General features: G+C 43.1%; 1 protein-coding gene across 1 annotated transcript in view; it reads right to left on the bottom strand.

Annotated features, from left to right (window-relative positions):
• si:ch211-137a8.2 (uncharacterized protein LOC777613 homolog) overlaps positions 1-12500 on the bottom strand; it is a gene marked incomplete in the record, with an annotated part of 22763 nt that extends 10263 nt beyond the window's left edge. The window contains 7 exon segments of the mRNA XM_024277850.2: positions 1-98; positions 1062-1256; positions 1335-1469; positions 1655-1837; positions 2261-2411; positions 2740-2958; positions 12258-12500. Coding sequence (XP_024133618.1) covers positions 1-98; positions 1062-1256; positions 1335-1469; positions 1655-1837; positions 2261-2411; positions 2740-2936 — 959 coding nt within the window.
• Between the last annotated feature and the right edge of the window lie 10409 nt (positions 12501-22909).

The raw sequence follows: 22909 nt of genomic DNA, 5'->3' as shown, positions 1-22909 counted from the left end.
AGGCTCTGTCTCCTGGGACCTCTGTCCTCCTCCAGCAGAGACTCGGAAGGACATCCAGAGTCTGAGACCTGAGGCAGGATCCAGTCGTCCTCAAATACCTGAAGGAGACAGGAAACAGGAAGCGGATTGTCGCGTCACTTCCTGTTCAGATGGCATCGAGAAATCTGCTGAATTCTATTACAGGCTAAATGAAACAGAATCTAATGTTCATTATATGAAGTCATTTTTCTGCCTTCAAATTGGAAAAAAGTCAAAATTTCAAAATTATTTAAGCCCAAATAAAAAAAGTTAAAAATATTGTTTTTTGGTCAAAAAAATGTAAAATGTCAGAAACGTTTTGCTTTTCTAAAATAAATTTAATTATTTTCAGCTTCAAATTTTCTTATTTTTAGGTTTCCAAACTGAAAATTTAAATGTAAAAACTTTTTTTTTCTAATCTAAAAATTTCAAAATTGAAAATTAAATTAAAAAAAAAAGAGTTGAAAGTGAAAAAGAGAGTTTTGAAATGGAACATCTGAAGCTGAAAATAATGAAATGTATTTGTAGAATAAAAAAATGATTTGGACATTTTACATTTTTTTGGCCAAAAACAATATTTTTTTTCATTTTGTTTTATTTGGGTTTCAAATAATATTGGCCCAATAAAGTTCCATATTACTGTATTTTCATCGACCTCCAGGGAATTTTTCGTCTCGAGTCATAATAAAGAGTGTCCTCATGTTTCAGTCACTTTCAAACCGTTTTTTAATTAATTTACTTGACAGGGACATCTCACATTGCTGCCAATGCTCCAGAATCAGCTCCAGAGCTATTTTTCCTCTGCTGTCTCTGGACTGATGGTAAAATTGTCTCCCTATAAAAACAAAGTTAGAATCTGTTTAATATTTATGGAAAGTTTTACGATCTTCCAAACTGAATTGGTCACAGTTTAGAGTTAAATTCTGTTTGGTTCTAGTTTTGTGAGAAACCGAGACGTTTTCTTCAGTGCTGAAAAGTCCAGTTTCAGGCTGACGGACGCCTTCAGGCTCTGTTGTGTATTTTGTGTTGTTTTTGGTGTGTACCAGTCTCATGCTGAGGAGCCGGGTGTGCGTTCGGCCGATGTTGTTGTAGACGTGGCTGCAGAAGCGCAGCAGCTCCAGCAGTCTGCTCTCCACCAGGTGAGCGTCGGCGGGGTCACTGCGCTGGATCAGGGCCTCGCCGCGGTGCAGCAGGGCGTTGACGCGAGCCGAGTTCTCGCACACACACTCCTGGAAGGACTGCACACGCAACAGCGTAACACAACGTGCAACAAAACGGAGGCTGTGAAGCAAAGAGGAACTTCAGAAGGGACTGACCTGCAGCCGCTTCAGCTTCCTGCAGGTACTTCCTGTCAGCTGATCTATCTCTGTCAGACGGACATCCATCTCTGCCAGCCAGAGTGAAAGCCCCTCCCTCTGCTCTTCAAACTCCTCCCACTCAGCAATGAAGAGCTGTGAAAGTTATCAAATCTTTAGAGAACATTTTAGGAAAGAGTGTTTTGACCAACAAGTGAGACTAAAAACGTATTCAGTGTGTTTAGACAGAAATGTCCTCAATGCTGCAGATTAAACATGATGAACATCATTTTCATCGTCTATAAAGTACAGAACTAAGACTTTACGAAGCTTCTCAGGACCTGCAGTTTTCCTATAATGGACTCTAGTTTGGCGTTGACTTCGTCCCATCGTTGGCCACATTCCCGAGCCATCGCCAGCAGCCGGGCCTGCATGGCGCCCTGAAACAGGCGGGTCAAAGTTCGGTTTGTCTGCGTCAAACCGTCCAACTTGATGAGCCGAGATCCAGCTTCACTTCGGAGCCGCTGAACACACGAAGAGAACACAAGACTCAGTCAGAAACAAGGATCCAATCATCCATCGATCATCCATCAATCATCCATCGATAATCAATCATCCATCAATCATCCATCAATCATCCATCGATCATCCATCAAACATCCATCGATCATCCATCGATCATCCATCAAACATCCATCAATCATCCATCGATCATCCATCGATCATCCATCGATCATCCATCGATCCATCAATCATCCATCGATCATCCATCGATCATCCATCGATCATCCATCAATCATCCATCGATCATCCATCGATAATCAATCATCCATCAAACATCCATCAATCATCCATCGATCATCCATCAATCATCCATCAATCATCCATCAATCCTACATCGATAATCAATCAATAAATATCAAATGTGCCAAATGTTTACTCCTCACCTCCAGCTTCTGTAGTTCCTCTTTGGCGGAGCTGTAGGTAAAGTGGGCGGAGCTTAGAGGAGCGATGGTCTGCTCTGTGGAGCTGAGCCAAGCATCTAGTTGGGCCTGTTCGTTCATGAACTCCTGCCAGAGGCTCCACCTCCTTTCCAACCTTAAAGAGTCACAGAGATGGTCATACGAGCTCCTCATGAAGAACCGGCTCATGTCAGAGAGGAATCTCTGGAGTGGAAACGACAGGTTTCTATGGAGACCTCTGATGGAGAGTGGACATCTCCAACGAAGAGTCAAAGGAAATGTCATTTTCTGGCTCTAAACTCTCATGTTTATGCATCACTACTTGAGTTTTAGTTACACACAAAACTTAAACCGGCTGAACTTTGACCAATCAGGGACTTGGTTAGTGACGCATGGATGGGGTCTCTTTAAATTAGATGTAAATTTAGCATTACAATGGAAACGGTTTCCATGACAACACTCACCGTCCGCCCACTTGAAGATCTCCATCCTGGCTGTAGTTCCTGTCGGTTTGTTTTACTCCAAACCCAAGAGGCTGCTGGGAAGGATCCAGGAGAATCTCCACGCTTCTGCTGTCCTCAGAGCCGAGGTCGGAGGTTAGGATGGTGGGAGGAGCCTCTCCATGGCGGTCAGAGAGGGCGGGCTCTTCTTCTCCGGGCATGCTGACTTCACATCAAGGCGGCCTGATGGAGAACGAGGAGTTTGTGAACATCTAGAGCATGTGTTAAAGTCACGGCCCGGGGGCCGGATCCGGCCCTCCGGGTGATTCTATCCGGCCCTCCAGATCATTTCATTTTATTGTTATTAATGACCCGATGTTATCTTGGGCTCATTTCTAACTTGTATAACTTAGACAAAATATATTTTTATGGAGAGTAAAATATTGAAAGTTATTTAAGGTTTAAGTTGATTTATTCTGGAATAATATTCCTGTATTTTTATTATTCAGAATTATATTAAAAACTTACGGATTTATAGTTTTAAAAATGTAGTTTTGGAGTGTTCATCCTGTTCGTCCCGTGACCTAAGGGGTGTTTTGGTTCTTGGCCCCCTGTGTGATTGACTTTGACAGTCCTGATTTAAACATAATGAAAACATCAAATTCACCGGTTTCCACGACAACGACATGATGACAGAAACACGTCGTAGACGCCGTCCCCGCCCGTCATCACCTCCACAACCTACCTGAGGCCTCGACCTGCTCGAGTCTCACTCACGAGTCGGCGTGGATCTGCGAGCGCCTCACAACACGAGCAGGGAGATAGAGGAGCGCCGGCGGCCAGATTTATGCTCCTGACGGGCCTCGCAGTCGGCTGGAGCTCGGTCTGTGTAATTATCCGCTGATTTACGCTGATCACACACTCGCACCGTCACAGGATTCGTCTCTTCAGCGGGAAATTGCTTTTAGCTCGTCGAGCAAAAGCCCCAAAATGAAGTGAATGGGAGCATTAAAAGGTGCTGCAGTAAAGACAGCAGATCCAGGAGGGAGGTGAAGATTTACACCCTGAAGAAAAGGAAGAATTCTCTTTCCTGAGAGTTTTTCTCTTAGAGTCACTACCTCTCCTTACTTTAAATACAAATGAACCAAAGAGGAGGAGTAAAAACATCCTTTAAGCTTCTCCGTTTGTGATTCTGAAGGACCAACCTGTTCAGGAGGGACAGAAGTTTTCACCTCATCAATCTCAGAGTCTGGAGCAGATTTTCCAAAGATGAAAAAGTTCCCTCTGAAGCCTTTATCACCGCCGTGTGGACCAACGGTGCTGCACGCTCGACATCCTCCTGTCATGTCATCACTCTTCTTCTTCTTCTCCCCCTGAGGCCACAAACACTCCATGACTCAGAGAAAGCTGCGGAGTTTCTGCCTGAGAAGCTGCGGCCTCCCAGACTCATAAATCAAGTTCTCGGCGTGTCCCTGAGGAGGCTGACGAGGCCCTCCTCCGACGTCCACTGAGACGGCGCCTGTAAGTGGCGGTGTGTGTCCCACCAAGGCTTCGGCCCTGAACCGCCCACAGATCCAGAACTCTGAGGTCTGAGTCACAGCAGAGCGAAACGAGTGTCAAACTCAATCGCACAAAATCACCAAAGTCCAAAACACACCTTTAGGTCGCGGGTCGAACAGGATAAACACTTATTGAACACTCTAAACTACACTATCAAAACTATAAAACCGTAAGTTTTAACATAATTATGAACTAGATATATAGCATTACCTGTGATAATACTAGTGTAAATGATGGAAGCTGAATTTGGCTGATGAAGATGCTGAAGCTAATAGCCAGATAATATATGAGCTAAATGCTAAATTACCCTAAAAAATAAATAATAAAAAAAAAAAACGTAGGTTAGCCAAAACAGTTAGCATGTAGCTGAAAAAAGCTAGACTTCAAAATATCCTAAAAAACTGAAAAAAAGCCTAAAACGCGGCGGTCAGACCAGCTTTCCCCGCTGAGCTGAGACTGAATGAAGCGTCATTACACAAATGTGAGGAGACAGACGGAGCATCTTCATCTTCTGATGAGTCACTGCAGCTGTGAACACACCAGCGACTGGTTTCATTGATCCCTCCGTCTCTGAACGTCCCATCAGAGACCCGGTGAATCCGGTTCCCTCTGAGGATTCAGCATCACAGCAAACCTTCATCCTTTCTGCTGCTTCCTCTGGTCTGTGAGTTCATGAATATACATTAATCCTGAAATGTTGGGAGACTATAGAAACTGATCTGTGAACAAGTCTGTCTATTTGATCCAACACTGTCAGAAATAAAATTAAAAAAAGATGTTCGTTCAAAACTCAAAATACAAACAAATTTATTCAATAAATGAATGAAAACTAATCTATGAACTTGACTCAATAGTTTAACAAAGTTACCCATAATTCCCTGCTTTAATATGCAAAGTGACGAGTTAGCAGTAAAAGCAGTGTGAAGCCAGTGGACACCATATCACTACTGACTCCACCTGCGAGGGGGCGGGGCTACCGCACTGAACTCAGAGACACAACTACAGAAAAGCTTTTTAATGGAGAAGTCGGAGGCATCCCGGGCCTGGGTGTAGGTGGTGTGGGGGGCTGGGGGGCTGGCGTGGGGCGCCCCCAGGACTTGAGTCTGAGTCGGAGACTTGAGACCGAAACGTCGTCAGACTTTGAGGAGGAACGATTCCGATTAACAGGTAAATAACGGTTTGACCAACGAGAAGAAATTCTGAAGTTCTGCTTTTATGATGACCGTGAACGCCGTATTATTAATGTATTTCTACAAATGTGTGTAAATGTGTGAACTCAAAATTTGATTGAGAGGATTGGAAGAAATGAAAATAAATCTGAATCGAATCGATCTCCAGGCTCTTGTGGATCGAATCTTTCCTGGAAATGCTAATCGATCCCCAGCCGCACTCAGGAGCCACGCTGGATTCAGCTCAGTGGACCCAAACTCTCAAAGCATCCCAGTGGTCCTTCTATTATGATTTTAGGGACTGTTGAGTAAGCCTCCACAGATATCCCATCATCCCTTCGTTCACATGGTCTCCTGCTAGCTGACAGCCCCTCACACGACCCAACCTAGCATGAGCAGTCCAATAAAAGTGGCAGCAATATCACTTCTATGCAGCTGTGCGGTTCTGATCCAGATTCCAGCTCAGACCTGGAAAACAAAGACGTTCATGGAGCTATTTGTCTGCATCAGAATGGGGCGGAGCCGGGAGACTCTGTTCCGCCCATTTCAGTTTCTATGAGTCGTTTTTTTAAACAATTTTTTCTCCTGCTCCTGATTCATCTCAATTAAAAAAAAGAAATATTAATTTAAATAATCTTAAATTCTCTCATTTTTGTCTTCCATCATGAGAAAAATAAATCAAGAACTTGTTCAAAAACTGTTTTTATTGGTGTGAGCTTTAGAGTTTCTGTTATTGAAACCGGAGATCAGGTTAAGAAAAGAATCAGTGAGAAGAGTCTGATCTCTTCAGATATTAACGAACTCAAAGTCGCTGAAATGACTCAGACTGAAGTCTACAGGACGTCTTCGTTTCACCGCCGCGACCGGCTCGCTTTAATCACCTTCTGGTCTGAATCTTCAAAGCGTCGACTTTAGTCGTCATTCATGGTGAAGATTAAGTTCCAGAGCTTTAGGAGAATTTAGATCAGATCTCAATTCCTGCTTTGCCTGCAGGACTTTAACGTCTGACACTTAAACTGAAAGATGGTGCGTTCAAGGACCCTTCTCCTGTGTCAGGACATTCCTGCTGCTGGTTGTGTGAAGATGTTGCTCTGCTGCAGGAACATCAGCACACATCCTCAAACGAAGCCTCGTTTACCTGATTGTCTTCAGAAACAGGTTGTCATTCAGAAACAAACAGAACTTTGGATGTTTGAGTCCTCATGCAAACCATCATATTGTATTCAAATGTTTAGTTTTGCATCTTAACTTCTGCTTAAGCTCAGAATTTAAATAAAAAGAGCTGTGTCCTGAGTCTGTACTTCCTGTATCCTATCAAAGTAAAACGTCTAGAAGAAATCTCTGAAAAATGAATTTTCTCTGCCGTGCGATGACACGGTCGTCAGTTTGTACACATTTCCCATGAAGCATCACTGCTCCATCAGGACGTCTTTACGCTGAGGCAGATCCCAGAATCGGATTCATCAAAGACATGAAGAGCTTCAGTCAAACGTGAATGACCCTCAGATGGAGGTGATGAAGAAGAAGGTCAGCAGCAACAAGCTGCAGATCCAGCAGATCCACCTGATCCATCAGATCCAGGAGAGATCCACCTGATCAAGTGTAACCGGATCAATTCTGCATTGTGTTTATGGGAATGAAAGACGTGGAAGCACAGCAGCACCCTCAGAGATCACCTCCATTTATTGCGGATCTGACAATTTTCCAGAAAGGAAAGACAGAAATCCCGGTGTTAGCTGACCGTATTAGATCCTCTCCCACCAAACAGTTAAACAGGAAGGGGAGAGGGAAAGGGAGCGCCCAACATATGAAGAAGAAACCACAGAAGAAGAAAAAACTAAGGAGGGGTTACCCAACGCTGAATTCAGGGGGAGAAATAAACTTAGAGACAGTCAATATTTTGTATAATTAAAAAAAGATCTCATCTTGTTACACAAGCAGAGATCCACCTGATCCAGCAGAGATCCACCTGATCCAGCAGAGATCCACCTGATAAAGCAGAGATCCCGAAGATCCACCTGATCCAACAGATCCAGCAGAGATCCACCTGATCCAGCAGATCCACCTGATCCAACAGAGATCCACCTGATCCAACAGATCCACCTGATCCAACAGATCCGGCAGAGATCCACCCGATCCAGCAGAGATCCACCTGATCCAGCAGAGATCCACCTGATAAAGCAGAGATCCCGCAGATCCACCTGATCCAACAGATCCAGCAGAGATCCACCTGATCCAGCAGATCCACCTGATCCAACAGATCCAGCAGAGATCCACCTGATCCAACAGATCCGGCAGAGATCCACCTGATCCAGCAGAGATCCACATGATCCAGCAGATCCACCTGATCCAACAGATCCAGCAGAGATCCACATGATCCAGCAGATCCACCTGATCCAACAGATCCAGCAGAGATCCACCTGATCCAGCAGAGATCCACCTGATCCAACAGATCCACCTGATCCAGCAGAGATCTACCTCATCCTCAAGGTGGATCCACTGACGGCTCAGCGGGACTGAACCGAATCAGTAAAAGATTTGGGTTTCTGCAGCGTCTTTCCTTCAGAGCAGCAGAATCTGAATGTTTTTGGTTGATTATTTATTCCTGCAAACATCCTGACCATCATGAATCCAAACACTGAGCCGTTTCCGACCAGCAGAACTGGTTTGTCTGACATTTAAACTCCACAAACAAAACATGAGCTTCTCCCTCCTCATCTTCCTCATCTTCCTCGTCCTGCTGAAGCCCCCAGAGTCGGCCGATTGTCTCCTCTGGACAAAAGCGTTCAGGCCGAGAACAAAGCTCCGCCTGTCCTCCTCAGAGATGATGTCAGTGAAGAAAAGACAAAAGTGAAAAGCAGAACGTGAAGGAGGTGTCGGGTTCAGAAGAGCCTCTCAGCATTGTCCTCCAGAAGGCTGAGCTGCTGCTCGATCTCCTCTAAAGACGCGATGACAGATGAGCTGGCGGGCCTTTCAGGCTCCGGAACGCCACTTCCTGTCAGAGTTTCAGCTGTGCTGAAACCGGGCAGCCATCTTTCCAGACTCTTCTTCACGTGGAGGAACAGCAGCTTCTCCTGGATCTGTGACCTCCACCTTTCATTTCTGACACAGGTGAGGGGCGGAGCTTAGATGAAGCCTCAGATCTTCACCAGAAACGTCCAGAGATCGGTTCATCTCTGCTCTCACTTCACCACTGACTGGAGAGGAGGAGCGATCTTGTTTCTGACGTCATGAACATGATTAGGAACTCATCAAGAAACATGTGAAATAACAAAAACAATCGAAACTGCAGAATCAACAGAGACTTCATAGCAAAGTCTGGGCGGACCAGCTCATGTTCTGCAGAACTTCTTCCTGATCTAAGATGTTTGTTTCTCTGAACAGAAGCCTTCAGGGTGATCGGTTAATCCCTTTAGACGATCTACAAGGATGATTATCTGATCCAATGTTTCATTCAAACCTGAAGATTTGGTATTTCATAATGATATTAATGCATTTTATTTGAAAGTGCCTTTAAAAAAAACACTCAAGGACACAGTATGGACGAAGTATTAAACACAAGAACAGAATTTTAAGAAAATATTAAAAACACAACAAATAAATTGACACCAGATTACAGATGAAGGAAAGTCGGGAATTTGGGAACGCAGATTTAAACAGAGAGGAATCGGGTCTGGATTTAAAAACTGAAACGTTCTGGATTAAAGCAACACATTCCACCCATTGACTGTAAATGAAGACTGGACTGAGTGAGCGTGACCCCCCTCCCCCCAGAAAATGGTTTACTCCCACCTTCAACTAAATGAAGTCGATTCGCCATGTTAAAACCAGACATCATCAGTCAGCTGGTCCAATCCAGTCTGAGTGAACGTTTCTATGGCAACCACTTTCACCAATCAGGAGTGAGACTGTTGGAAGGCCACACCCCCTATAACTTGGAAGTGGGCTACACTAAATCTGTTAAATGCTTTATAAACGTCGGGCATGGAGGCCAACAGGCTCCGCCTACTGTCATCGAGGCATCTGATTGGTCAGTTCGTTACTAATTTGCATTAAAAAATATCATGAAACAGAGGAAGAACATGAGTGATGACATCATTTCTCTGAGAAGTTTGTGGGGTTGTGGGTACTTCCTGTTTGGAACGACAGGGGGGAGGGGCCACTCAGACCAATCAATGGTTCCGCTTTAAATCATGAACTGAAGCTGTGGAAGGAAACTGAACCTCAAATGTTTTACTTTACATCTGAACCCAAACGTGTTCATGAACGGGTCAGAACTCCAACACGGATCAGCTGATCTGAAGCACGACTGAAGGAAGTTACAGTCTCAGGAAAATGAAACCTGAACCCCCTGAAACTGCGAGAGCCACCGCGGAGGTGTTTCTGTGAAACCGGAGCTCACGGCTTCATGCTGCTCCATCCGCCGCTTCAAAAACCCAAACCCACCGACGGAGCTTTGAGTTCAGAACCTGAGAGTGGAGCCATGAGGCTGAGAGTTCAGGTCCAGATCCTCCAGAGAACTTTATGGAGCTCAAAGGATCTGGAATCCTCTCAAAGTGAGGATCGGGAGACTGATCCGGAGTCTGGAAGTGACTCGTTCCATCAGAGTGGACGTTTCCAGAGAACTCTCAGGTTGTGGAACCGGAAGCTCTCATTGGCCGAGGCCTCGCTCTCCTCAGAACAATGACCTATCAGGATGAAAGTCCAGTTTGACTTCCGTCTGCAGCTTCATGAAAAGCTTCGTGGTCACGTCTGAACACCTGTGGACTCACCTGTGTCCTCAGAACCAGTGAGGTTCTGTTAAAACCCCTCCTCCTCCCAGAGTCCAGACATGTTTTTCCAGACCTGCATCCGTGTTTTCTGCTGAGTCACTCTTAGACCCGCCTGCTCTACGTGCGGCGCTACAGCGATCGCTGGCCATAAACCAACTCCTGCTGAGATAACAGAGAGCGGACGCCTCCTCCTTCAGCAGGCAGGTAGGGGGCGGGGTCATAAAGATCAAAGCCAGACTCATAAACCCATAAAACTCTGCAGCAGCTCCTGCATTCGTCTGGACTCTCCTCATTCGTCCAGATGCGTCTTCATGTCCGAGATCAACCCTCTGAGGGGGCGGAGCCTCAGGAAGGTTTATCGATCAATACTTTTACTTTAAAATGTCCTGAGGAGGATTTGACCAGAGATAACTTCCTGTTAGACTGAGCTCTGACAAACAGGTGGGAGGGGCCAGCTGAGCACCACAAAACAGAAGCGTCACCTTTACGACTATTCGTGTGGGCTTTGAACGCCTCTCGTCCAGCTGCTCAAATTGATCCGCAGGTGAACTTTAATAACACAAATCAAACGTAAACTAAAACGTTTTTGTGCAGTAAAACTTCTGAACTGAAACGCTTTGATGCTGAAACTTGAATCCAAATTTACAGAAGTTAAAAACATTTCCTACAACCAAAACAATTATGAATGTTGGTTCAGATTTTTAGGAATAAACCAAACCTGATGAAGATCCTCTGAATCCTGACAGGAAGTGACCTCAGAGCAGAGATCATCTGACAGGAAACGTGGTGAAACATGAAATAAAACTCATTTCGGACTGAATCCAGAGGGAAAAGTCTCATTTCATGAAGCCGTTCAGGTCTACAGATGATTCCAAGAACTTAAACATCAAAATTATCCGACGTCTGAATTACTGCTGACAAAAATACATGCATGAAAACAATAAACGAAAGTCGTTTTTAATCCACAGATTCATGTTTTACTATTGAAAACCCTGAAATTGAATCTGGCATCACTTTGTTTTTAATCGAGTTTCTAGAAAAATGAAAATCCAAGAATAAAGACCTTACTTCAAAGTCAGGTTTGTGTTTCCACTCAGTCTACATTCGGTGTCTGCAGGAGAAAAAGAGATCCCTGTGAACAGAAGGATCAATTCCCACTTTGCTCAGGGGTCTAAAGGAAGGACGGCAGCAGGTTTTTGGATCCCCCTTTGTCCTGCCGTCACGGGTTGAGGACGATTCCCGCAGGAAACCTGCTGCGGTTGGGAAGCCGATCCTGAGAGAAGAACCCCAAAGTTCTGGGTCTCCTGAGAAGAACCCAGAAGTCCTGGATCTCTTAAGAAGAACCAAAAAGTCCTGGATTTCTTGACAAGAACCTAATGGAAGCTGCAACGTTTCGGCTTTTAGACAGGAAGTTTTAAAGAACAAACCGGAAACTTTTTGGAGCTGAAAAGATTCAGTTCTGGAACGCTGAAAGGTCACCAAAGTTCAGAGACATTTACGCCATTTCGGATGGGATGATGAAGGGAGAGATTCTGGTTTAAGATATTAAGAATTCCTAAAATAGTTGTTATTCTTGTGTTACATGTTTAAAAAAGAAAACCAAAGAGATCAGATGGTGAAGCAGCTGAAGGTTTCCCTCCAGGAGGATCCTGGATCTGGAGTTCAGGTTCTGGAGGATCCTGGACTCTTCAGACCTATAGAAGAGTTTGACTGATTCTCTGCAGACGCGCGTGCTGTGCGTCACCGTCACCATGGTAACAGCGGGCATGCATTACCTTCTTTTCATTCCCAAAGCAAACAAAACCACAACGTACACGCGTGTCCAGAGAGCACGCGCGTGCACACCTAATCACTACCTGTCTGGCTCAACGCCAAAGTCTGCGCACGCGCACCACCGCAAACAGCCGGATTCTGATCGGCTTCGCGGGGAAAATCCGTCCAGTTTGATGAAAGCAGCGCGCGGAGTTTCGGTGAAGACAAACAAACAAAGATCGATGACAGAAGAGATGCCGCTTCCGGTCCTGAAGGAGGAAAAACTCACCTGCAGGTGGACTCAGGTGACTTCCACGGACTTCCGCTCGGTCCGGAGAAATCCAGCCGCAGCTCCAGAATCCCGGAGAGGATTCCCGCCAAGCTCTGGGCTTCAGTCAAGAAGAAATCATCTCCGAGCGGCGGGAGCAGATCTGCGGAAACCCGAAACTACCTGCTGCAGGTAGTTTACAAGCCACGCCCTCATCCCTCTCGCACACCTGCAGAGGCTCACCTGCATCACGTTCTCTGCTGCGTCCTGTTTGCTGTGCGTATTTGCGCGCGTCCGGCTCCACCTGCTGCTGAAGCAGACCCACATGTGAAGGTCTGCTGGTTCCGGTCCGGATCCGGTTCGGTTCCAGCTTTGCTTTTCATTCTCCGGTGAAGGGTTGAGTGTTGGAATGCGGCCGCGTGACCTCCTTTCCCGTCATCCATCTGGAGGAATTCTGGCAGAATCCTGTAAACTCAGAGACTCTCGCTGTCATCAGAACACGAAACGGTTTATTTCAGATGTCACATGAAATCAAAGAGAGTTTAAGGTCCGACGTTTCCGTTTTGACTTAAAAAATTACATTTAATGAGGAAAATATGAGTGTTGTATCAGTGTTCTACAGCTATAGTGTCTGGATGGCTCAGTAGGCTCAGTGTAGGATTTTTACCCAGGAGACCCCGGGGTGATCCCCATCCAGATGGTTGCCTAGTCAAGACCCTTGACGCTGCTGCCTAACTGGGTCCTAACTGGGTCCTGGTGCCCTTCAAGGACTGGGGCGTCCGGCGTAAAAACTCTGCCTAATCACCCTAAAAATGGGATAACCTGAAAAGTGAAGAAGAAGTTCAGTGTTTTATGCTATCAACTTCAGTGTTTTTAACTCTCAATTTCAGCATCTTCAGCAGCCAAATTCAGCATCCTGCATTCACACTAGCATTATCGCAAATAATGCTATATATCTAGTTCATAATTATTTTTAAAAGTTATGGTTTTAAAGTTTTAAAAATGTATTTTCAGTGTGTTCAATAAATGTTTATCCTGACTTTCTCTAGTTGTCAGTATGAGCACTTTGTAGTATCGATCTTTTCATAATCTACATGATTTTGTTTCTTTTTGACACATATCTGATCCCGTCTCCTTCAGATCTTCCTCAGAAACGGCCTCCTTCTGTTTCAGACTGTCGAGTTTCCGTCCCGACTCACCTGTGGGAAAGGTGTGTCTTTCACATTCCAGGTGGTTCTCTGTTCGGAGCGTCGATCCTCGGAGCTTTGTGCTGCTCGCATTCACGCGGCTGTTTCTATGAGTCTTTTCATGAGAGCTCTGCATCCTTTGTGGCGCGCAGACATGAAGGCACACGCCGAGGACGAGCACGGAAACCAAAGACAAACTCTGCTGGAGCTCCAGACCTTCAGCAGATCTGCAGTCCCACTTGTGGACAGCACCAACATTCTAAACTTAGTCTCGTTATGGAGCAGATTTGGTCCAAAAGCTTAATTTCATCTCTGACAGAGACGACATCATCAGGATTCACAGCAGAGATGTTCGCTCTAGTCGTACATTCTCAAAGCAGGAAGTGAAACTTTCATCTTCAAGTCACTTCTTTGTTCCAGTTTCTGATAATCTATTAAAAACAGAATTATAGCTGCAATTTTGACCCTAAAACTGGACAGAAATGTGTTTTGGAGGCGGAGCTTAGGAAAACCAGGTGTCTTGGAGCCTCTACACACAGACACGCCCCTTTTCATGTCTGGCTTTCTGGAGATGTTTGTGGTGACTCTCCGCCTCCTTTAACTCTTGGCTCCAGCTCTTATAAACCCAACAGGCGGCGTTTCTGCTGCTGAGGCTGCAGAGTCACGGCGAGGTCGCCGAGGATTACGCCGTGGCGAGCTGATGACAGCTGACGCCTGAAGATGCTCTGAACGCCTGGCTGAGCAAAGAGCGCTCAGGCTCCAGGAGGCCGAGGATCCCGCTCGCAATATGTTCTCCTCTGAGGGGCAAATGGAAAGGCTATTGGCTGAGGATCCCTCGGTGGGTGGAGCTAAACGGCACTCTTCATGATTCTGAATAGAGTGACATGTGCTTCTGGGTCAGGAGGGCGTCACTGAAACAGAAGTCAGAGGCGTGGAAATGCTCGAATGTTGGACATCAGGGATCATTTTCATCCACAAAAATGAGGTTTCATTCAGGAAATCTGACCAGATCTGAACAGTGATTCCTCCAATCATTCTGTGATAAATCTGACCAGATCTGAACAGTGATCCCTCCAATCATTCTGTGATAATCTCATGGGGCCCAACACCTTCAGGGATCCCAGTGTTTAAAATGTTTCCTCATCCATTCTTATCAAAGTGTGTCACAAAAATGACATAAGACTGATGATGTGAAAGTGTTTCGTTTCCCTTTCCGAAGCAATGGAACATTCCAGAAAGAAAGACTTCAGTCTTTGACACGTGTCTATATGTACCATAGTACCAAGTCTTTCAGAGTAAACTATATGTGATGATATGTTACCTTTGGTAAACTAGGGAACAAATGATTTATGAAATATGAGTTATTTTGTGAAATGTCTTGATCTCTGAGGCTCCGCCTTTTGATCCTTTTGGGTGCCGCCCATTTCATGACATCATCCTAGACCCGCCCTCGTCAACGAGTTTCATCCCAAAACAAACATCTAAACTTTTGCTGAACTAGATGAACTTACGGTAAATCTTCTGATAAGAACATTTATTGGAGAGCGGCGTTTCTTCCATCACTGACAGAGGGAAGATGGTTAATGGATTCATTCTGCGGTGACATTTGGTCCCAAAATGTAGACGACACAAGATGAACACTTCAGGATTTGTTGAAATGACGAGACACTTAAAAGCTCAAAGTTGATTTAGCTGGTATGGGTCAGCGGTCTGAACCCTGCGGCTCCGCAGACACATGAGGCTCTTTCCTCCATCAATTGTGGCTCCTTAGCTTTACAGAGAAATCCTCACGATTTGCATAAATATCAATTACTTAGTTAATTTAAGCACATATTCGAATCTATGCTGAACAAAAGCATCTAGTTGTTATAATGATAGAAAACTTCCTATTTGACTACATGATTTTATTTTAAGTAAATCTGATGCAACAGTAGGATCATGTTTGACACTGAGTGTAGTAGTACGTATACCAGTGTGTCAAAGGTAAAGGTATTATTTATAGAAAAATATAAGACTTTTATTATTCAATTATTGCAAAGATTTAACCCTGTAACGCCAAACGTGTCACCCGTGACACATTTGTGCAAGCGCTCTTTGAATTACCGTAATCCCTAAACGGTTTGGTCTATTTGAAAAACTCCAACAGTTTCTGAGACATTAAGGTTTCTCGTCAATAATGTGTCATTATGGAAATCTCACATGTGTGATTGTCATTGGCAGCATCACCAAGACTTTGAGGAGCCGGGAGGACCGAACCAGAGATGCCTGTAGAAATTTTACATTTCATGCACTGTTTTTAGCAAATTTAGAGAGAAAGATACAGAAATATTGTTGTAAATAGTTTGATACTGGACAAATGTAAAGTTTTAACTATTAAAACCGGTTCATTTGAACTGTTTTTCTCACTAAAAACTCCAAAAATCACATTTCTATTTTGTGTTTTTTCACATTTTAGATTGTTGTAACACTAATATGAAACAGAATAAATAGTAAAATGATGATAGATACTGAAAATTCAATGTCTCCAGGAAAAAGGGGCAAAAGCACACGTTTAAGGAGATTCTCTGACCCTTTCATGGTCAAAAATAGCAGGCGGACATTTTGAGGCTCAGGTGTTAAAGGGTTAAAAGTAACATTTTATAAATGAATGGCTGAACTCCCTTGACATCCGACTTTAATTCTAGCTATTTAAAAAAAATCACGTGTGTGTTTGCTCTTAAGCAGATGCTAAATTGAGGAAATTTCCGAGCAGAAGTGGTTTGATGCATATTTGCATCAATAGAGGTCAATAATTTAATTGACAAATAAACTTAAATAACATTTTCTTTTTTTTTTCCAAGAATAGACAACCCAAGGGGAATATATATATATATATATATATATATATGCATCTTCAGGCCTGGTGAACTGCATAAATGTTTGTTTCAAATAGGACTAGAAAACACAATTTAGCTTTATAATACCCAGTGACTTAATAGAGAAAAACAAAATAAAATAAAAAAATAAATAAAGTTTACAAAGGGGTTATCAGTAATGTCTTTATGCAGTGCATTATGGGACTTTGCTGCCCTCGCCGTGGTAAAAGCTCTTTACGTGAGGCGGAATCAAACCAGCAGCTGATGCGAAACATCAGAACGTCTCAGTCGAACTGGACGATTCCAAAACTAGACGAAAAAGTTTGAGAACTCGTCCTGATCAGACCGTGGAGGCCCGAGAGAAACGTTTCAGTTTGAGTTTCTTTGTGCAGCTTGAACTGGAGCGGAGGGAACGCACACGCACACTGACATGCACGCTCACACACACAATGACCTCCTCACCTTTCCGCCTCGATGCCCACTGGTCTTTTGTTTGGTGAACACAGCAATGACACGGCCATTGTCAGCCTGTCAACCAATCCGCGCCTCTATTATGACACGAATCGGCCAATCAGAGCGCCGTGTGTACGCTCAAACGCACCAATCGGCAGGCAGAGCCCATCCCTCCCACTGGGGGAGTTTGAACTGGAGCTTACTGGACTCCTTTTGTTGCAGCTTCACATGAGCTGCACCACAGGACCCTGGACGCACGTCCTGACCTTTACCGTTACATCCCATCCAACCTTTCAAATGGCAGCGAGGGGGGGCGCTCGCCGCGCCGATCTGACGCACCGACGGGACGCAGACACAGAAGGGGTCAAACGTCCTGTTTTGCTGTCCCTGTTGTTTACAGCTGACATTTTCACAGCGCAGTCGGTCTGCACAGGAGTCGTCTTCAGCACGCCTGGAGACGAGCTGCAGAAACGTCAGGATCTCACTTTAGACGTGAAAATGAACCGTTTACAGTTTACCATTAAAACCTGGAATACAGCTGAGAAAAGTACTGGATCAGCATGAAGCAGAAGAACAGAGCTCAGTGTCTTCAGCAGGAAACTGAAGAGAAAAGGAGGTCAAGCAGAAAGAAACAGCCTGTCAGGAAGAAGAAAGATCTGACCACCAGAAATCAGCTGAGAGGAGGACTGAGGAGATCTGACTACAGGGAAGCAGAAGGAGAACCACGTTCTCAAGTCCTAGGACCGCACCTTGAGGAACACCACAACCTATTTCTGATTAATCTATGATCTGAGTCTGCAACCTTCAACACTTACGGAGCCATCTGAGGGGAAGTCTTTCTGACTTCACTCTTATTAACACGGATTTGGATCTATGTTAATGTTACTTCTGTCATAAATAAACTGTTTGTTTTTGATATAACTTAAACTTGCATATACAGAGAAAATACTATAAGTGAATGACTTCCTTTCAAAATAAAAGACACCCTGTGTCACATAGCATCGTCTCAATGCAGCAAATCTGGTAGTAGTTAGTTTAGTGTCAACAGTAATTTATAAAAATCTGTTGATTTTACTGTTTGTGGTGTATCTCAGTCTGAAATTTGTAAATCTAACAAATGAAGATTAAATTAGAGCTAATTAAATGACTTTTACTGCAGTTTTTGAACCTTTAGGCACACTTAAAATCCTTAAAAAATAGAATTTCTGCTGTATATTCTAAACTTGAATTTGACCGTTTTATTACTATGACAGGTGCATTATAATGCTCAGGTATTGTTTTTCTAAGTCATACTCTGAAGAAAAATGTGAAAAATTGCTCCAGTACAGTCTTGGAATATATATTGTGATATGTATCGTGAGATGTGTATCATGATGCAGGTCTTGAATGGTCAGACATAAAGGTGGACATTTCGTCATTAAAGTCAATCTAGGAAACCACTAAAGAGAGATAATGTTCTCTCAGGTGTTCATTATCTGGACTTTGCAGAAGAAACTTCTTCATTCCAGGACTACGCCATCTGAAATGCCTTTTTTCACTCGTCATTGAGCATGAATTTGGAGACATCCAATGGTGGACGCGCATCACCCCCCTCCCAGAAAAAGTGAAGGTTGACATCACGATAGAAACGATCAAAAACAATGATGGGGCCAAAATCTTATACTTATGGGGCTCAAACTGTTCAAAATCCACTAGCAAAACCAAAACACGAATCGGGGAAATCCAAAGGAAGCGTCGACATCATTATGGGATGGCTACTGGACCTATGGCTTAGCGGCCATTTTGTCAGTGTGAAATGTGGTGATTTTATCATTTTCTCACAATATGAGAACAGTAGAGCTGAGTATCAATTATAACTTCCAGAAACGATTCGATTCGCTTCACCAGAGCCTGGATCGATTCAATTCTAATTTTTTCCAATTCTTTTGATTCTTTAATTAAATCCAATTTTGAGTTTACACCTTTATTTAGAAATACATTAATGATCTACTATATGTTTTGAGTCTATTTATATTAATCTGATCCAGTTCACATCCTGTAAACATATCAGTGAAATACTGAGATTGTTAATATCATCCAGAGTTACATGGATTCTCTAAAGGAGAAGTTCTAACTAAAATGTTCAGATCATTAACATTGTAAACATTGTTCTGCTTCTCCTGGAGGACGTTTCAGTTTGGCCACTAGGTGGCGATCACGCTATAGCATTACACCTTATTCAAGAAGAAGCCAATAATGAGCAAACAACTGTGTTTACAACCACAAATGGTTACTTTAAAATATTCCCTTTGAAAATTCCTGCCTGTGAGTTTATAAAGATGTTCATTTAGTCAGTAATGTATTTTTAGGTTGATCGAGCGTTAGCATTAGCCATCCTATGGGAAATTCCTTTAAACGTTAGCATCAAGCTAGCGGACTTTAGGTTTATATGCTAAACCAATTAAAATTTTTATGAATTGATTAATGATCTATTAAGTTTAAATCGATTCAAATCAATTAATAGATTTAATCAACCCAGCCCTAGAGAAAAGAAAATTTAATTTCAATTCAATTCAATTTTATTTATATAGCCCAAAATCACAAAGAGATTTGCCTCATTGGGTTTCAAAATATGAACAATAGTTAAAAACTAAACAGACTACATAAACTGGTTATCCCTGTCCTTAGACCCTCCCTCCCTGTAAGGAAAAACTCCTAAAAAACCTGAGTCAGGAAAAAAGAAGAAACCTTAGGGATTCCCACATGACGGAGGGATCCTATCCCAGGACGGACAGGAGATACCAGAACTGTTAAAGAAAGATTAGAAGAAAACTTTAATAAAACTTGACACACTCGCTGCCATGTCCACAACCACAACTAAAGTTTGGTTGACCTTCGACCTTGGAAGAAGCTGCCATCTTGAATTCTCCCTTCCTAAAAGAAAAACAACCCTCTGATACCTTCTACATGATTAAAGACCTCCGAAGGGTTTCAGTCTATCTAACTCTTTGAGCAGCATTGAAAAGTTACCTGAGAAAAAATGCTGGAATTAGAAATCATAGATTTGGAACGACATCAGCCAAAAATATAACATACGATATGAGGAAAGTGGGCGGGGTTAACAAAGACCTAAAACCTAAACTTGAGATAAATTCAAGAGAAAAGTGTTTCTTCAGTTTCACTTTCAGATTGATGCTGAGATTTCCCTTCAGAGGAGATCGCCGATCCTCGATTGAAGTGAAGTTTGTCAGCTGAGACCAACAGTGATTGATCATGAGATCAGTTGAGCTGAAATAAAACTGTCTTCTGCAGGATCAAAGGGATGAATAAACAGGGATTCAAGAGGATTAGATCCTAATCTCATGTAAATTCAGTGAGCATGGATGGAGGAGACGAGTGGAGTGTTGGTCCTGGTTCTTACAGGATTTATGTCCACTTTACGTTAAAATTCAGAATCACAGAACAAACAGAAATCTAAAACATTAAAGAAATCTCTTTCTCCATAACCTGGTGAGTGAATTAACCAGGTAACAAACGGAAGAAGACGCTTCATTCTTATGTTTTTGTTCTTCAGTCAAAGCTGGACTTTTGTGTTGAAAGTTCTTTTTTTCTCAGTCTGGGCTCCTGCAGCACATTTCTGTCTTCACTTCCTCAGCAGCTTCTCTTTCCTGGTAAAACATTCAGATTTGTCTGATTTACGTCACACGGAGATTCATGGACATACTTCCATTCCATTATGGCGGTTTTTGCTTTGGCACGTCTCTGCCAGATCCTTCTGGATCCCCGTCTGCTCAAAGCTTAATGGATGTTTCATCTTTTTCTGCTTTGAGAGAACCTGAAAATTAGAGCATGAAGATCCTGCAGATCTGAAGGAAACCGTCTGGAATCAGGAATCCAGAGCTCAGGTGTGGCCTTCCCTCAGATGAAGGTCAGACGGATGTCTGACGACTGTCTGCACGAGCAGAGATTCCATTTTTCTCTTTGAGCGCCGCCGCCGTTGGAGCTGACGGAAAACACTTCTGAAGGAGCTGAAGATGTCTCAAGGATGAGGGAGATGAGGGAGGAGTCAGGGAGGTTACGTAACCTTTACATGTGTGTCTGCGCCGCCTCCTGCTGGCCACAACCTGAAAGCGCAGCTGTATGATTCACTGAGGAGGTTATGTAAGGAAGTCTAGACAGTCATTCTGCAGACTGAGCTCCGAACCTCCGTCTGCAGCACCTCCACGCTGAACACAGCCTCTTCATCCTCCTCTTCCTCAAATGCATTCAGTATCTTTATAATCTGAGTTATTTCTGCTGTGAAAATATCTGTTTGCTCATAAAGAGATTTAATTGGAGTAAAAGACAAACTCAAAGACAAACGCAGAGAGAAAAACTTCAGCTGCTTTCATGGTTTCTTCAGGAAATGTTTTCTGGTTCCTCAGTTTCTAGTCCAGACAGAGATCAAATACTGAAATGTGTCAACAGTTATGAAGCTCAGTGAGAAGTTTGGAAAAGTCCTGATGGAAGCTGGAACAAGACTCCTCACATTTCATCGTCCATCCTTTTCTTTAACCCGCTGCATCCCTTTATCCCTAATCGTTTGAACTTCTTCACTGTTGTTTTGATTGTTTTCATTAATCAATGAACTGTAAGTATAACTTTTGGAGTCATGGGGGGGTAACCTGGCCCCTGTCAGGGGAAGGCGGGACACTCCCTGGAGAAGTCGCCAGCCTGATGGAGGAACACGCGATCGACTGAAGCTTGTCGAAAACTGAACCTGAATAAAGAAAAGAAAAGACAAGAAAAGAAGAGAAAAGAAAAGACAAGAAAAGAAGAGAAAAGAAAAGACTTCTGGATCTGATTCTCCACAAGCGATGAATGCATGAAGGCCTTTGGAGAAGTGGAATTCCATGAACCACTGAAGCTCTTGAGGCTTCATGAACCACGGAAGCTCTGTGAGGCTTCAGAGAGAGCATCAGTTCACACAGCTAATAAACAATTACAACATATTTTGCACAAAAGACTTTATCTCTGATCCCAAATTAACATCAAAAGTATTCAAACATAAAATTCAACTCTAACCTGAAGAGTGATGAAAATCAGCTTTAGATTTGAACAGACTGAACTGAACACTGTCAACATTTGTAATAAACAACACTGTGAAACACTGATTATTAAAAGTTTCATTAATTTTATGTTAAACTTCAGCTACTTTAACTATCTCCTCTCTGACCTTCTCTGTCCATTTATGGCGGCATGATGGTCTACTTTAGATGAATCAGGGAAAATCCACCCAAATTTTCCCTCCAAAACTTTAACAAAGCAGATGGTGGATAGATTAAAACATGACAGAGAAAATGTTAAACTGAGAAAGAAATCAATGCATGAAAAAATAGAAGGGCGAATTCTGATTAATCACAAATTTACAAAATAAAAGCATCAGCATTTATTCAGATCATTTTATTCAAAAAATGAATCAAGTAGAAGGTTTAACAGGGTTTTATTGGACGAATAAATGAAGAATCAGGTGAATGTTGGTCACTGACCTTTTGATTTCGACCTGTTTTCTCCTGCCTGTCATTGAAACAGGAATGATGACCTCGCTGAGGGGAGGGGCTAACCTTTAGCTTCAGCCTGATCTGATGCTAAACACAGAAAAACTGACTTTTCGGATCCGAACCGAACCGAACAGAACCCGCACATCAAAGCTTCCTTTGGTCCAGTTTGAACTGAAGCTGATGTCAGACTTCCTGGAGTCTGGGGACACCTACAGGCCAAACGGAGTCACTGCAACATCTTTGGAATGAATAACAAAAATAGGGTTGATGAAAATAAATAAATAAGGTTTTATTACCTGCGATAATGTGAATGCTTTTTGCTGAAAGTAGTCGCTGAAGATGCTGAAGCTTTTTGCTGAAAATTGTGATGCAGTTGACTTTAAATACGCGCAGTAATGTCATGAACGAGCCGGATGTTTTGATGCTAAGATTGCTGAAATCACTGAAAGTGTTATTAAGTTTTTACGTGCTGAAAAATGTTTGGAAAGGAGGATCACTGTAATGTGAATGCTGATGAGCAATCACACAAATAAGGTCAATTCAATGAAAAAACACTTCAAGACATCAGACAAAACATTTAAACTAGAATTCTGTGGATCAATTTCTTCCAATTCTGTATATTTGTCGTATTAGTAAAAACATGCATGTTTAGATCATTT

The sequence above is a fragment of the Oryzias melastigma genome, linkage group LG13 (assembly GCF_002922805.2).
Source record: "Oryzias melastigma strain HK-1 linkage group LG13, ASM292280v2, whole genome shotgun sequence".
NCBI classification, from domain to species: Eukaryota; Metazoa; Chordata; class Actinopteri; order Beloniformes; family Adrianichthyidae; genus Oryzias; species Oryzias melastigma.
Note: the sequence above shows the minus strand (reverse complement) of the source record. Positions and strands in the feature narration are given on the sequence as shown.